A 12,332-nucleotide genomic window follows, 5' to 3' on the forward strand; every position below is an offset into this window, starting at 1 on the left:
GAGGGCAGGAGAGAGGGAGGGAAACAGGGAGGGAGGAACTACTGAAGCTCAGGAGACATGAAAGCAGTTGTAGTGGCAGCAGGCCAGGGCACATAAGTACACCTGAAAGCTACCTCACAGAATCCTTTTTAATAACTACAGTAGCTCTGATGACTAAGTCCTGTATTTCTTTTATGTCTATGTAGCCCACCTTGGGCATTAACTATCCCCACAGACAAAGCAGAAAAATCACATTATTCTGCCTGACAATATAGGTTGTTTTGGAACGTCAAAGTCACATTTAAACGCTCTCCCTGAAATGTCAGCAGGATAAAGTTTCATTTCAAACCAATCTGACACTACCTAGTAAGATGTTAAAGCTATGAAGTTTAAAACAAGTTAAAGACTTTGAACTAGAGAAAAATATGTGAAGTTTTGGTGTTGGCAAGTCTTCACTACTAGAAAACAAGCTAGGTGATGACAGCAATAGCACCCATTTTCCTATAAAGCCAGTTCATAAAAAGTCTCTTTCACTCCTCTGGTAGCAGAGTGACTGTCACAGCACACTAACAGCCAGGCCTGGCTCTCCACCACTGAGTAAAGACACTGGAGGGATCTGCACTCTCAGGTAACAAAACCAACACAAAGAAGCAATGCTTAGCAGCACAAACCACACTCACACCACTGCTGGCTTACCTTCCATGAGTTTGGCAAAAGGCTCTGGACATGTGGAAGGGATTGGAAGGGCAAGTTTATTCATGGCAACACCGTATGCTACTGCAAGACCATCAATTCCTCGGAATGGTACTTCTCCTGTTAGCAGTTCCCAAAGCAGCACACCATAACTATCGGGAAGGAAAAAAAAAAAGAGAATAGGTGTTTGACTTAACACAGTCTCTGTTAAGCAACAAGAATGTATCTGTAAGAGTGAGTTTGATTCACTAAAGAAATTGCAGTTTTCAGGACGAGCTAATTATGACTGCCAAGCTTGTGACATGCCTTATGTTACCTGGGGTTTTTTTTTTAATAAGTCTGAAATAAGATGACATTTTTACCTTTTAGGCAAAAATAGTTTTCTATCTGAAAACTGGGAACAATCTGAAAACCATGTCTCTTCTAATTTACCATGTTTCAAACCAGAACCTCTCAAAACATCCAAAAATGTGAACAAGGCTCATCTGCTGGCTTGTGATTTCTAAAAATAAGTAAAAAATACTTCTTCCAAATAAGTTGTTCTTAAGATGTTCTACAAAACATTACCTATGAAGTTATGGAAATAGTTCCAGGACTGTTCTCCCCCAAAGTATAGATGAACAACATAACCTCAGAATATTTTCTCTGCTTCTAGGAAACCTGAAACAGAGTATGCTATTTCATACTTGGTGCTCTCACATTTTTTTATTACATTGATCTTTTCCTCTCTTCTGAACCCATTTACCACCCGCTATATTCTGTGGTAGCAAACTCCACAAATTAAAAAATACTTCTGTGTATGTGTTTTGAGTTTGTCATTTGGTAATTTTGTTTGCTTCCCTGTAGTTCTTTCAATACAAGAGAGAGTAAACATATGCTCCCTATTAGCTCCTTCTATGCTATCCATGATTTCACAGGCTCCCATACATCCTGCCTAAATCATCTTCTTTCCAGACCCCCAAATCCTAACCTAGATAAATCCTAATCTAGTTACTATCCTGAACAGAAGCCATTTCATATCTTTCATTAACCTTGACATTTTCTGTTGGAATGAGCAAAATCACATAAAGTTTTAATGATATGGGGAGAGGCACAAACAGTATTACTTGTTTTCTTCTTTCTTTCCTATTAGATTTTCATTTGCCAGTTGCCTTTCTCACTTTTTACAAAATGAGCTAAATTATCCACAGTAGCTCAAATAAGGTTTTATTGAATCGTAATAGTAAAATTTAGAGCCTATAATTCTACATGTGAAATTCTCCCATGGGTACTACTTTGTATGTATTACCATTACCATCTTTTTATCATTCATTATAGTAAAACTTTTCCTCATGTCTCTGCAGTAGATTAATTTTCTTGAATCCTGAATAACTTGGTATCATCAACCATGCTACATAACCATATACTGTTTTTTTCAAGTCACTTATGATTGTGTCGAACACACAATTCCCCACCAAGAAAACTATTCCTTCCAAGAAAATTTATTCCTTTCCTAATAAAGAGTTGATTAAATGATGGGAAAAAGACTTGCACTCTTTTCCCCCATCAATTTACTTTCTTCAAAAACTTTCACCACTTATCTACATATTCAGTAACTCCTTTATGTATTTTCCCTTTTCACAAGGTATTACATTTTCTTGTACAAAAGCTAACTCTTTCCCAGATATACTCACTCCCTGCTCTTTAGTGGTGTTTCTACTATTTAGGACTCAAAATCATACTTGCTAATCCTCAGGAAGCTCTTTTAAAGACCTGCCACAATGTCTGCTGCCTTCCATTTCTCTGGTACTACAGCAGCTTTAAGCAACAGATTACACAGCATAGCTCTTAACTCAGCTGACTCTCATGTTCTTGTAGAAATCTTGGGTGTTACTGTAAATCTCAGGAATTGTTTCTGCTCATTTTATCAGTCAGTTTTAACACCTCTGTGAACTTCACTTCAGTAAGTGATGTCCTCCAGCTTGACTCCCTTAAAGAGAAATTTTCAGCTTAAAATGCCTCTCTTTGCTCTATTCTGGTAGACACAAGCCACTGAGGTTTTTTCTGGTATAGCCTTATCTTCTTTGCACTCTCACATTTTGATCACTTCTGGGCTGTATGTTCTCCTGCAGGGTTCTCACCTCTGCTGCATTTGAAAGCAAGTGATTTGGTTTTATGCTTTAAGACTCTCCTTAAAACCCTTTTATCTTAAGTGTTTTATGTTCAACGTGCCAGAGCTCAAGTCCATGCATAATTTTCCTCATTTGGATACAGATTTAGCTTTTAAAAAGATGTCCTTTAGTAGTCTCTTCTACATTGTCTTCTTCATTTTTTAAAGGTTTTCCTATACATTCACTCAGATATTTAACAGTGTCCTTAAAAGATATCTGTGTTCTGTGCTCCCCTTTTGTTGTTTTTACACAAAACTCCCAGTGTTGTCAATAATCTTGAGATCAAACACTACTGTAATGGACCGATTTTTCTTAATTGTGCTTGCAGAGATATCAAATCTAAGTATACATCTATTTCAGCCATGTCATACTGTACAACCTTGAAGACCTCCTAAGCACACCCAAAAACCAAATGAAAAACTGCTTCTCTCCCTACAACCTCCTTAAAGAGCTGTTCCATGAAACAGTCTGAAGCTAAAATACTAAGCTTTTCTTGTTTCAAAGCAACAGTTTCCCTATCCATTTGGGAGTACATTATCACAGCCTGTATCTTGCAATCTCTGTTCCACCCCACCACATCTTTAACATTCACTGTAACTGCTGCTACCTTAGTTGGACATCCTAACAGTACTTTTCCTACTTAGATACAGGATTTTAATCACTAAAGATCCAACCTTTGCTGCTAACACAGCTATTTTAATTTACAAAGCAGAATAAATTTTTTTTTTACCTATATGATATTTTGCTTTTTTTCCTTTGTAATTAATACTCTTGATATTTTAATTTACTATTTCTTACTGTCTCAAGAGCCTTATTTGTAAAAAAAAATAAACTAGAGCCTAGGGAGTTGTCATTTTCTTTTTGGCCATCTAGGATTTATAAAACACTCAAAGAAAATGAAAATTTGTATATTTGGACTGTCCAAATCTGATTAATCCTTCATGTTCCTCTTCAGTTTGGATATGAATGTTGACAGCAAAACGTAGGAAAATCTACCCAAGAGCCGTATTATTACTTTACCACTGGTTTTGGAGAAAGCAGTTCTGATGTGCTCAAAGCACTTCTTCTGCAGGGTAACTTTTAAAGGAAGAAGGAATAGACAGATTGGTGTTTCTTCTACTGTGACACTAGAAGTGTATATTACAGAAAATGTCACTTTGCTTCTGACAAAACTCAATGCCACCATACTTACAGTTCATTGCTGAGAATACTGCTCCCACAGAACTAGGGAAATACTGCTTTGTGCCACTTGAACAATAATCCCAAGTGAATACACACCAAGAGAGGTGCTGAATAGAGTGTTTTCTAATAACTCTCAAGCAGAAGATTTGGAAGTACAAAGGGAAAAGCCAGAGTCAGAAGACTCATACAAAAAAAGGCATAGAAAGAAAGAAACAAGGGCCTCTAGTCATTCTCAGCAGGGATAAATAAAAAGTGATCAAGCTCATTTATTTTTCCAGCAGCTAGTAGTAATTTTTGGACTTTAATTACGAAATGAACCATGTGACACAACCCATGCATCCAAGTCAACTGACACTTGTGTGAATAATTAACCATCTTTCAGTGATCCAGTAATCCCTTAAGCCATTTAGCATCAGGTTCAATCCCACACACTGGATTTTCAGGGCGAGGGAGGCAGGAGGTCTGCAGGATTTCACATGTGATTTTGCCACCTCCCTTGTTGGTCTGTGAACTTTTAAAAAACAAGTAATTTTTTCTCACTGGTACTGTTCCATGACATTTCTACCATAGGTTTCTCATATCTGTTTCCCCAGGTTCAACACCTTCCATGAGGAAGGAATTATCAGCCCAACAAAGAGATCTCAGTTCCAACAGAAACTAAAACATTACTTTTCTGAGGGAAAAAAACCCCAAACTTCATTACATTTTTATGGCTATTAACAGCTGGCATTTTGCATGTTAATGAACTGGTAGTTCCAGAGCTGACTTTTCCTGCCCATTTCACAACATGCATGTGCTTCTCCCAGGTGAGCTTCTGCTCGTATTGCTAGCCAGCACTTACCTGCCAGGTACTGAAGTCTTGCCACTGCTTCATTACACACAGAAGACTACAGAAACCTACAAGTGGTCAGTCGTGGATGGAAGTGCTTGACCAACACTTGATTAAAACAAAATACACTAATGACTGAAGTTTCTACACCCATCACTCAATGCCTGAAACTTCATGATCTGCTAATCTGATGGTTTTAGCTAGAGCTGGTATTCCATTCCTAAATGGAAATTAAATTCCCAATTATTTCACTGGTCTCAGAGTAGATATAGCTTAAAAACATCTAAATTGAGGAACAAAGAATTCAGATGAAGGTTGTATGGTGCCTTTATATTCCACACATCAATAGTACTGACAATGACTGTCTTTTAAGCAGCACAAGTTAAAAATGAAGTGTGCAACAAACACAAAATATATCTAAACAGTCAAATGACAGAAATTTTATTTATATGCCTACTAACACTAGCTTGCAGTACAGTACTGGATAAGCTGTAATATCCATGCTTCAACTTCACCCCTGTAAATCCAAAGCAAACACAAACACATAAATAGATTTACCGGAACTGACTTATTTAAATTAAACCGTCATTTTGTTGTCCTCTGTGCAATATAAGCACAAGGTTTCTACTGTATAGCTAGTGCTTGTGGGTAAAGCACAGCAAAATTCATAGCAATGAGTTTTCACTAGCAAGATTTACTAAGTATCAGTACTATGAACGAGCTTCACAGTGGCCCAGACCCTGGTGATATATGCCACGTGTGGCCATTCCTCACTCTTTTTAAGTTCTTTGCCTGCCCTACTCTAGAGTAAACAGATGGAGCTTTTTAAATGGAGCTTGAAACATGTTTTGAAAAGATGAAGCAGCCAGTCATGATAAGACTGACTCAGGAAATTTCAGTCCTAGCATGCATCTTCTTCAGCATCTTCTTCACCTGTTTGTGCAGCAAGAACACAAGCAGAACAAGATTCTTGTTCAAAGGCTGGGTAACAGTTCGGCCAGCAGTATTATTCTAATAAGCTTTAAAGAAAAGGTGTTGAAATAAAAGGGTTTGTGAATATTAAAGACAATTCTGTTGATGCTGCATAGACTAACTGGAAGGTTGTCAGGCAAAAAAAAAAAACCCATGACTCCAGTGACTAACCAAGTGGTTGAACTGGACAAGAGGAGGGGCAAGTCAAATAGGATAAAAAAGTTTATCCTGTTAAGAATTTTAGGTTGCATCCTTGGGTGGGGACTGGATTTATTACAGAAGTCCCTGACTGCTTTTGTAAAATCTAGGGCTTACAATCACTGACAAACCAGTAGGGATTGCACTGCCAAGCATTTGTCCTCTGCATACATGTTCTTTTCAGCTTGTTTAACTATGAAGAGAGGTTTTGGCCACCAGAAAGAAAAGGCTTATTCAGAGACATTATATAAGTTCTCTTAATGGTGATGACTGTTTCAGGAAGAGTATTTTGAGGAACTCAACCTGTTTTCAAGGGAAGATTGGTAACTACAACAAGAGATAGTGATGAAGGAACCTTAAAAGTAGAAATAAAGTATTCTGAAAAATGAGTAAATAATTTATTTACAGTCCTTAAGTCCTGAACTGATTCACATTCCTTAAATCAATGACCAAACTGGTACTTACGCACAGGTATAGAGGCACTTGTGCTACATTCATGAAAATCACCAACCAACTGAATAAATTAACTTTTTTAAAATTCATACTGGTACAGAACATCTACTGATCTGTTCATAGCATGACTAGATTAGTAAAGTTAGAATTACAGAAAAACTATTTCCCTTTTCCCTTCTTCCTTGCCCTCAGGTTACCTTTAAAGACTCTTCCTGGCACTGTTTCAGAGAAGACCAAGTTGAGGTTTGAGCTTGACAAGCTGTGTACAAACCAGTACTGTCATCATGTGCACAACCTTAAGATTTTCATTTCTGCCAGACTTCACTTGGAATAAAAGCCTGGTTCTTGCTCACTTGGTGTCAGATTAACTACAGAGGCTACAACATTTCATTTCAGAGTCAGGATTTTATCCACACTATTAGTGTGCAAAATACAAGTTCACAGATTGATCACAGTGCAATACATTATCTATTCAGCAAAACTGGATAAGGAAAATTAAAATCCCCACACCGAGTATGTGCCAGAACAGCCAGACAAGTCTACCAGCTGGGCTATTTCTTTATCCTGACAGGTTTTACAGCATGCACTCACTCGTGCAGGACCATTAGTGGCCAGCAACAGAATCTTACTGCTCTGAAGACAAAGACCCTAACATTTCAACACCTTTTTCTCCAGAGGAAAACCAAAATTCTCTCTATTTCAGATGTTCAGTACTAATTCTAAGTCATCCAGCACCCAGAAAAGTTGCTGTTCTAGAGCTATTTACTGAATTCCGTATTTACTAATCCACTTAACAGTAGTATTCAAACTCAATTTCTCCGAGTGCTTTCTTGGGCTGACCCTTATACTCCTCCCTACCAAATAAGCTCATTCAAAAAAAATCCCAGTGCATGAATGAAAAAGACAACATACACATGCAAGTTGTATTTATGGATTACATACTCAGATGGACCCAGATAAGAGATCTGTTATCCAACGTGAAAGACTAGAAGGGTGAAATAATTAATAAAATTATTATGAAAGCCAAAAACATAGTATTTGGATTGAACAGCATGGGGAATTCAATTAAGTACAGTGTGCTTGTGTTCACATATATCAGTGACAGATTACTACCAAAACAAAATATCTCAAAACTATCTCGTTGGTAAAACAGTAAAAAAATAAAGTACTTCTCGGATTGCATGATGGCCTTTGATTACGTCAGCCAATAGCCAAATAAGTACAAAAAGTTTGGTTTAGATAAAGCAGAGGGGATTTGGATTATGAATCCCAAAATAATCTGAAAGCAAATTTGTAGAACAACAGAAATTTAGAGGCATGCGGTGGCTGGTCCACCACTTTCTACAGTAACAATAAGCCTGACAGATGGAAAGCTGGTGGATAAAGTTTTCTTAAGACCTGAATTTTAATATTTGGTTCACCATTACTCATCCTTACACATAGAAGAGGTTTCCTGGCAAGTCTAGTTACTCCTTAGTATCCAATCACTTAATGCCAAATCAGTACCTCCAAACATCGCTGCCTTTGGAGAACATGGAAGAGCGGATGACCTCAGGAGCCATCCAGGCATAGGTCCCAGCTGCACTCATTTTGGTAGTTTTATGCCATTCCCTGGCCAAGCCGAAATCCGTGATCTTCAACATCTTGTTGCTCAGATCTCCATTTTCCACCTTTTCGAGTATCAGTACTGGAGAAAAGGGAGGGGGGGAATAAAAGGTTTGCAGAGTAAAGCTAGTATTTATACAAAAAAATTCTCCTGGAGATCCCCCAAATGTCAAGATTTTCCCTGACTTGCCATTATTCAAACACACAATACTCTGATACAAGTTATTTCAAGCTGATCCCTTCATCTGACAGCTGAACAGTTCTCTAGCAAATAACTTCAAATTTAACCAAAGTACTAATTCCCAGAGAACAAATACATAATAATATCATTATTTAATGTAGTGCCTAGTGTCATTCTATATAATAATGCTCTGCTAAGAGGAAGTGAACCACTGTAACTTCTAGAAATCCAGATAAGGGAAGACATTTCCTAATTAATCCTCTCTCAGCAAGCCAGGAATAGCATCTTTTTCTTGAACTGCTTAGAGGACTTTTTTTTAAAATCCAGATACACACACAGGCTCAATATACCCTTCATGTAAATGTGTTAGCAGTAGAAGCTCTATGCACAATTTTTTTTAAGTCACTGTTGAGAAACTGTATTTATAATAGGTAATAACACATGAATTCTGGAATTGGACATACAGCCCCATAGATTCCCTCCCCCATCATTATTAAACCACTTTTTTCTGCCGTGTTTCAGTGGCAAAGGAGTCCATACCCAAGAACTTTAAAAACTTTAAAAACCTTGAGGCAGAACTCAAGAATGCTGTGATATAAGACATATTCCTCTGTAGCCAGAAAGTTGTAATGGTACACCACCAAGTATGAGGGTAAACTAGAGCCCACAAGTATCCACCCTGCTTTAGCAGCTTCTCATTATCCTCTTTCTGTATCTTAGAGCAAAGTGACCACACGAGTTGCACCACCAATGTAACAAAGCAACAGAATATGAGGGCACCAAACTTCCAGAACTAATCTAACCATAAGACCCTGAAACGATTTTCAGCCACTTTGTAAAGCACCACAAAGAAAAGATATTTGTATTACTATTATTCCAAAGACTTCCCATCAAAAATCATCAAGCCAGTTACACACCATCATTATGTAGCTACTCAGTTTTTAATGTCCTTACAGACACTAGCAGGCACTAGAGACAAGAGGTTTTTAGAAAACACGAGGATGGGTTTTTTTCCTATGGATGCATCAATGCAAAAAAACCAAACCAAACAAACAAACCAAAAAAACCCCAAACCAAAAAACGAACCAAACCTACCAACCAAAAAAAACCCAAAACAAACCAAAAACAAACACAAAACCACAAAAAAACCCCAAAACAAAAAAACAACAACAAAAAAAGAAAATACTTAAGTGCCAGTCTCATGCCAACACAGCTTTGGCTATTTGGGTTTTTTTTAGAGCGGGGGGAGTATCATACCTTCCAAAAATTAAAATGGCATTTCCCACTAAATAAAGCCCAAAAGTGTTATTTGAACCCTTCTGCATAATAAAGAACACACATTTACAACATTAAAACACTGGTTTTAGTTTAATAATAAAGTTAAATAAATTGTCTCTTCTTTGAAAATTTAAAAGAATCGGTTACCCTTTTACAAGGCTTCAGAATTCACCAGATACTACTTTAATGATTTTGTGGCCAACTCAAGCTGTGATTAAACCTATGGTTAAGCTCCTGGTTCTCGCTTAATTTACAAAATTTCTTTCTAACATGACTGAAACTTCCTTTTTCCTAATTACAGAGAAAAGAGATTGAGGCCTAGAGTTACTGTTCTTTTAATTTTGGCAAAAGCATATGCATTTTCAGAGCAATACTTCAAAACAGAACCACCACAAGAAACTAAGGTACAGAAGGCAGCTTCCTTTGGGCTGCTTTTTCTAGTAAGCCTAACTTTTTTCCTTCTTTCTAGCAGATGAAGTGCTAAAAGAAATTGCTAGCAAGTCACTCATTGACTGCAAAGTGAAAATCTTCCTAGAATATACAGTGTTTCTTTTTCTAGCTTGTACCCATTCTGCCTAAAGAACTGGCAGAATAACAAAATCTAATTTTAAATTTAAATGCAGTAATACAGAGATGTACAGTGATGTTGTAAAGTTAAAGTAAAACTTTGAGCCAAGAAAGTATGGTTTTAGGTTGTTTGTTTTGTGGGGTTTTTTTTGCTTCCTTCCACAATCACAATGAGGAACAAAAACTTATTGTGCACAGATCATATTCTGTCTGAATGAGCTCAATAGCAGGACAGAGCACCATATATCACAGCTGCTACATACTTTGGATATACCTTCCTAGTAAAAGGTTATTTAAATCTAATTACCTTGATTTGTATTCAGTTCTAACAAAATAATTAGTACTCACATAGATCTTTTGTATCCAGAGCTTGTTCTTTTGTCAGATGCAGGGTAGTAAGAAAAATTACCATGACAAAAGACCACAGAGAATGACAACAAAAGAGACAGATTTATTGCAAGTCCTTAGTTACATCCTTGGCTCCTTTTCTACTTCTTTGCAATAACTGCTTGGGATAGTAATCTTGCAAACCAAAATTTAAAAAATTCATTTTAAGAATGCTATCTTTTTCCAGCACCCTTATTGTATTATTCAGTATCAACAGGCTCGCTTGTAACTGCCAGGCATCTCCCCTGCCCATCTGTCAGATTTTCAAACCAAAAACCTTGACTCGCCCCCCTTGTGTTTGCTTGAATTTCAATGAAGAACTTGTAAATAGGTGAAATATTAATTCCTTTCAGTTTCCTACTTTAAAAAAAAAAAACCTCTTTTATGGAGAACACATGGAAGGTTGCTAGGACACCACAAATGCATTTTGCTTATGCTAATCAATGGGTCTCACTTGCTTCTGAGTTTTACATACAATCAGTTATTACACCTTGTTTAATAGTCTCAGTACAAGTTCTCTTCTGCAAGGACTACTTCTGTCCTATTAGTCCATGACAAGACAAACCAGACATATGAAACACAAAGAACATACTTCCTACACTTACAGAGTTAATGTACCTTTCCCTCTTTCAATAGATTTGATTACTTGGGACTGAGCTAACAGTGGTCAGAGGATCAACATCTGGCCTAACTGCAGTGAGTTTGCATGGTCAGGTTTTGGTAGCAGGAAGGGTGGGGGGAGGAAGATGCCAGAAGCTTCCCCCATGTCCAGCAGTGCCAAACCCTGGTGGCTCCAAGATGGATGTGCTGCTGGCCAAAGGTGAGCCAATCAAAAGTGATGGTAACACCTTTGTGACAACGTATTTCACAAGAAGAATTAAAAAAATAGTTATTGTGCAGATGTAATTGTGGCAAGAGAAGACTACAGTGAGAATATGTGAGAGAAACAACTCTGGAGGCACCAATGTCAGTGCAGAAAGAAGGGGAGAAGGGGTGTTTTTTTTAAGGTCTTCTCTTCTCATTATCTGCTCTTATTTTCTTACTAATAAATGCAATTAATATCTCTAATTTGAGTTTAATTTTGCCCATGATGGTATTTGATGCGTGATCTCTCCTTGTTCTTATCTCAACTCCTGAACCCTTTGTTATATTTTCTCTCCCCCATGCACGTGTGGAAGGGAGTGAGAGAGGGGCTTTGGTGGGTGCCTGGAATCCAGCCAGAGTCAACCTACTACACTAACAAAACAATTTCAAGCACAATATAGAGCACTTACACCAAAACACAGCTAATATACCAAAGCAGTACATCTCATTTTTGTCTGCCAATTTAAAAGACCTGCATGTGGTAGAGAGGTTTAAAATAGGTAGAAAATATAATAGGAAATCTTTCACATTCCCTGCCTTCAAAAGAGAGACTGTTTGGCAGCAAAGACATTGAACTTAGTTTGCAAGCAACCAGGGAAGAACGAGACCCAAACCAGCAGGAACATGAATGTGTGTCAGCTTGTTAGAGGTGGATCAGCCTTCTTCTATTTCAGCAGAGCCCATGCAAGAAATCTCTTCCCGTATGCATGCACAGAGCCAGCCAAATTGTAGATGAAGGTCTGCTATGTACTACCACTCCTCTTCTTCCTCTCTAGCACAGGCTAAAAGCTGATCTTAAGTAGCACAGGTAGGAGCCAACCAGCAGTGTGCAAAGGGGACTGGTCAAGCAAATCAGGTATTACAAGCACATTCAGACAGCTTTCAGCATCCAACTCTTGCAGGAAAACAATATAGCAAATCACCACCTTCTCTGCATCTTGCAAGTGCAAAGCAAAGCATGGTGGCTTAAAGTAACATTAAAATTGCTAGTAAC

General features: G+C 37.7%; 1 protein-coding gene across 4 annotated transcripts in view; it reads right to left on the reverse strand.

Moving 5' to 3' along the window:
• MAP3K9 (mitogen-activated protein kinase kinase kinase 9) overlaps positions 1-12,332 on the reverse strand; it is a 56,717-nt gene that overhangs the window by 24,055 nt on the left and 20,330 nt on the right. For all 4 annotated transcript variants that reach the window (XR_014852630.1, XR_014852628.1, XM_085062205.1 and 1 more), the window contains exons 3-4: positions 7,963-8,143; positions 676-824 (exon numbers count right to left, since the gene is read on the reverse strand). Coding sequence is in view for 2 of the 4 variants with exons in the window: in XM_085062205.1 (XP_084918331.1) it covers positions 676-824; positions 7,963-8,143 (330 nt within the window). In the remaining 2 variants the exon portion in view is untranslated. The remainder of the gene's footprint in view (positions 1-675; positions 825-7,962; positions 8,144-12,332) is intronic.

This window comes from Lichenostomus cassidix, chromosome 5, assembly GCF_008360975.1.
Source record: "Lichenostomus cassidix isolate B80296 chromosome 5, HeHo_3.0, whole genome shotgun sequence".
In the NCBI taxonomy this organism is placed as follows: Eukaryota; Metazoa; Chordata; class Aves; order Passeriformes; family Meliphagidae; genus Lichenostomus; species Lichenostomus cassidix.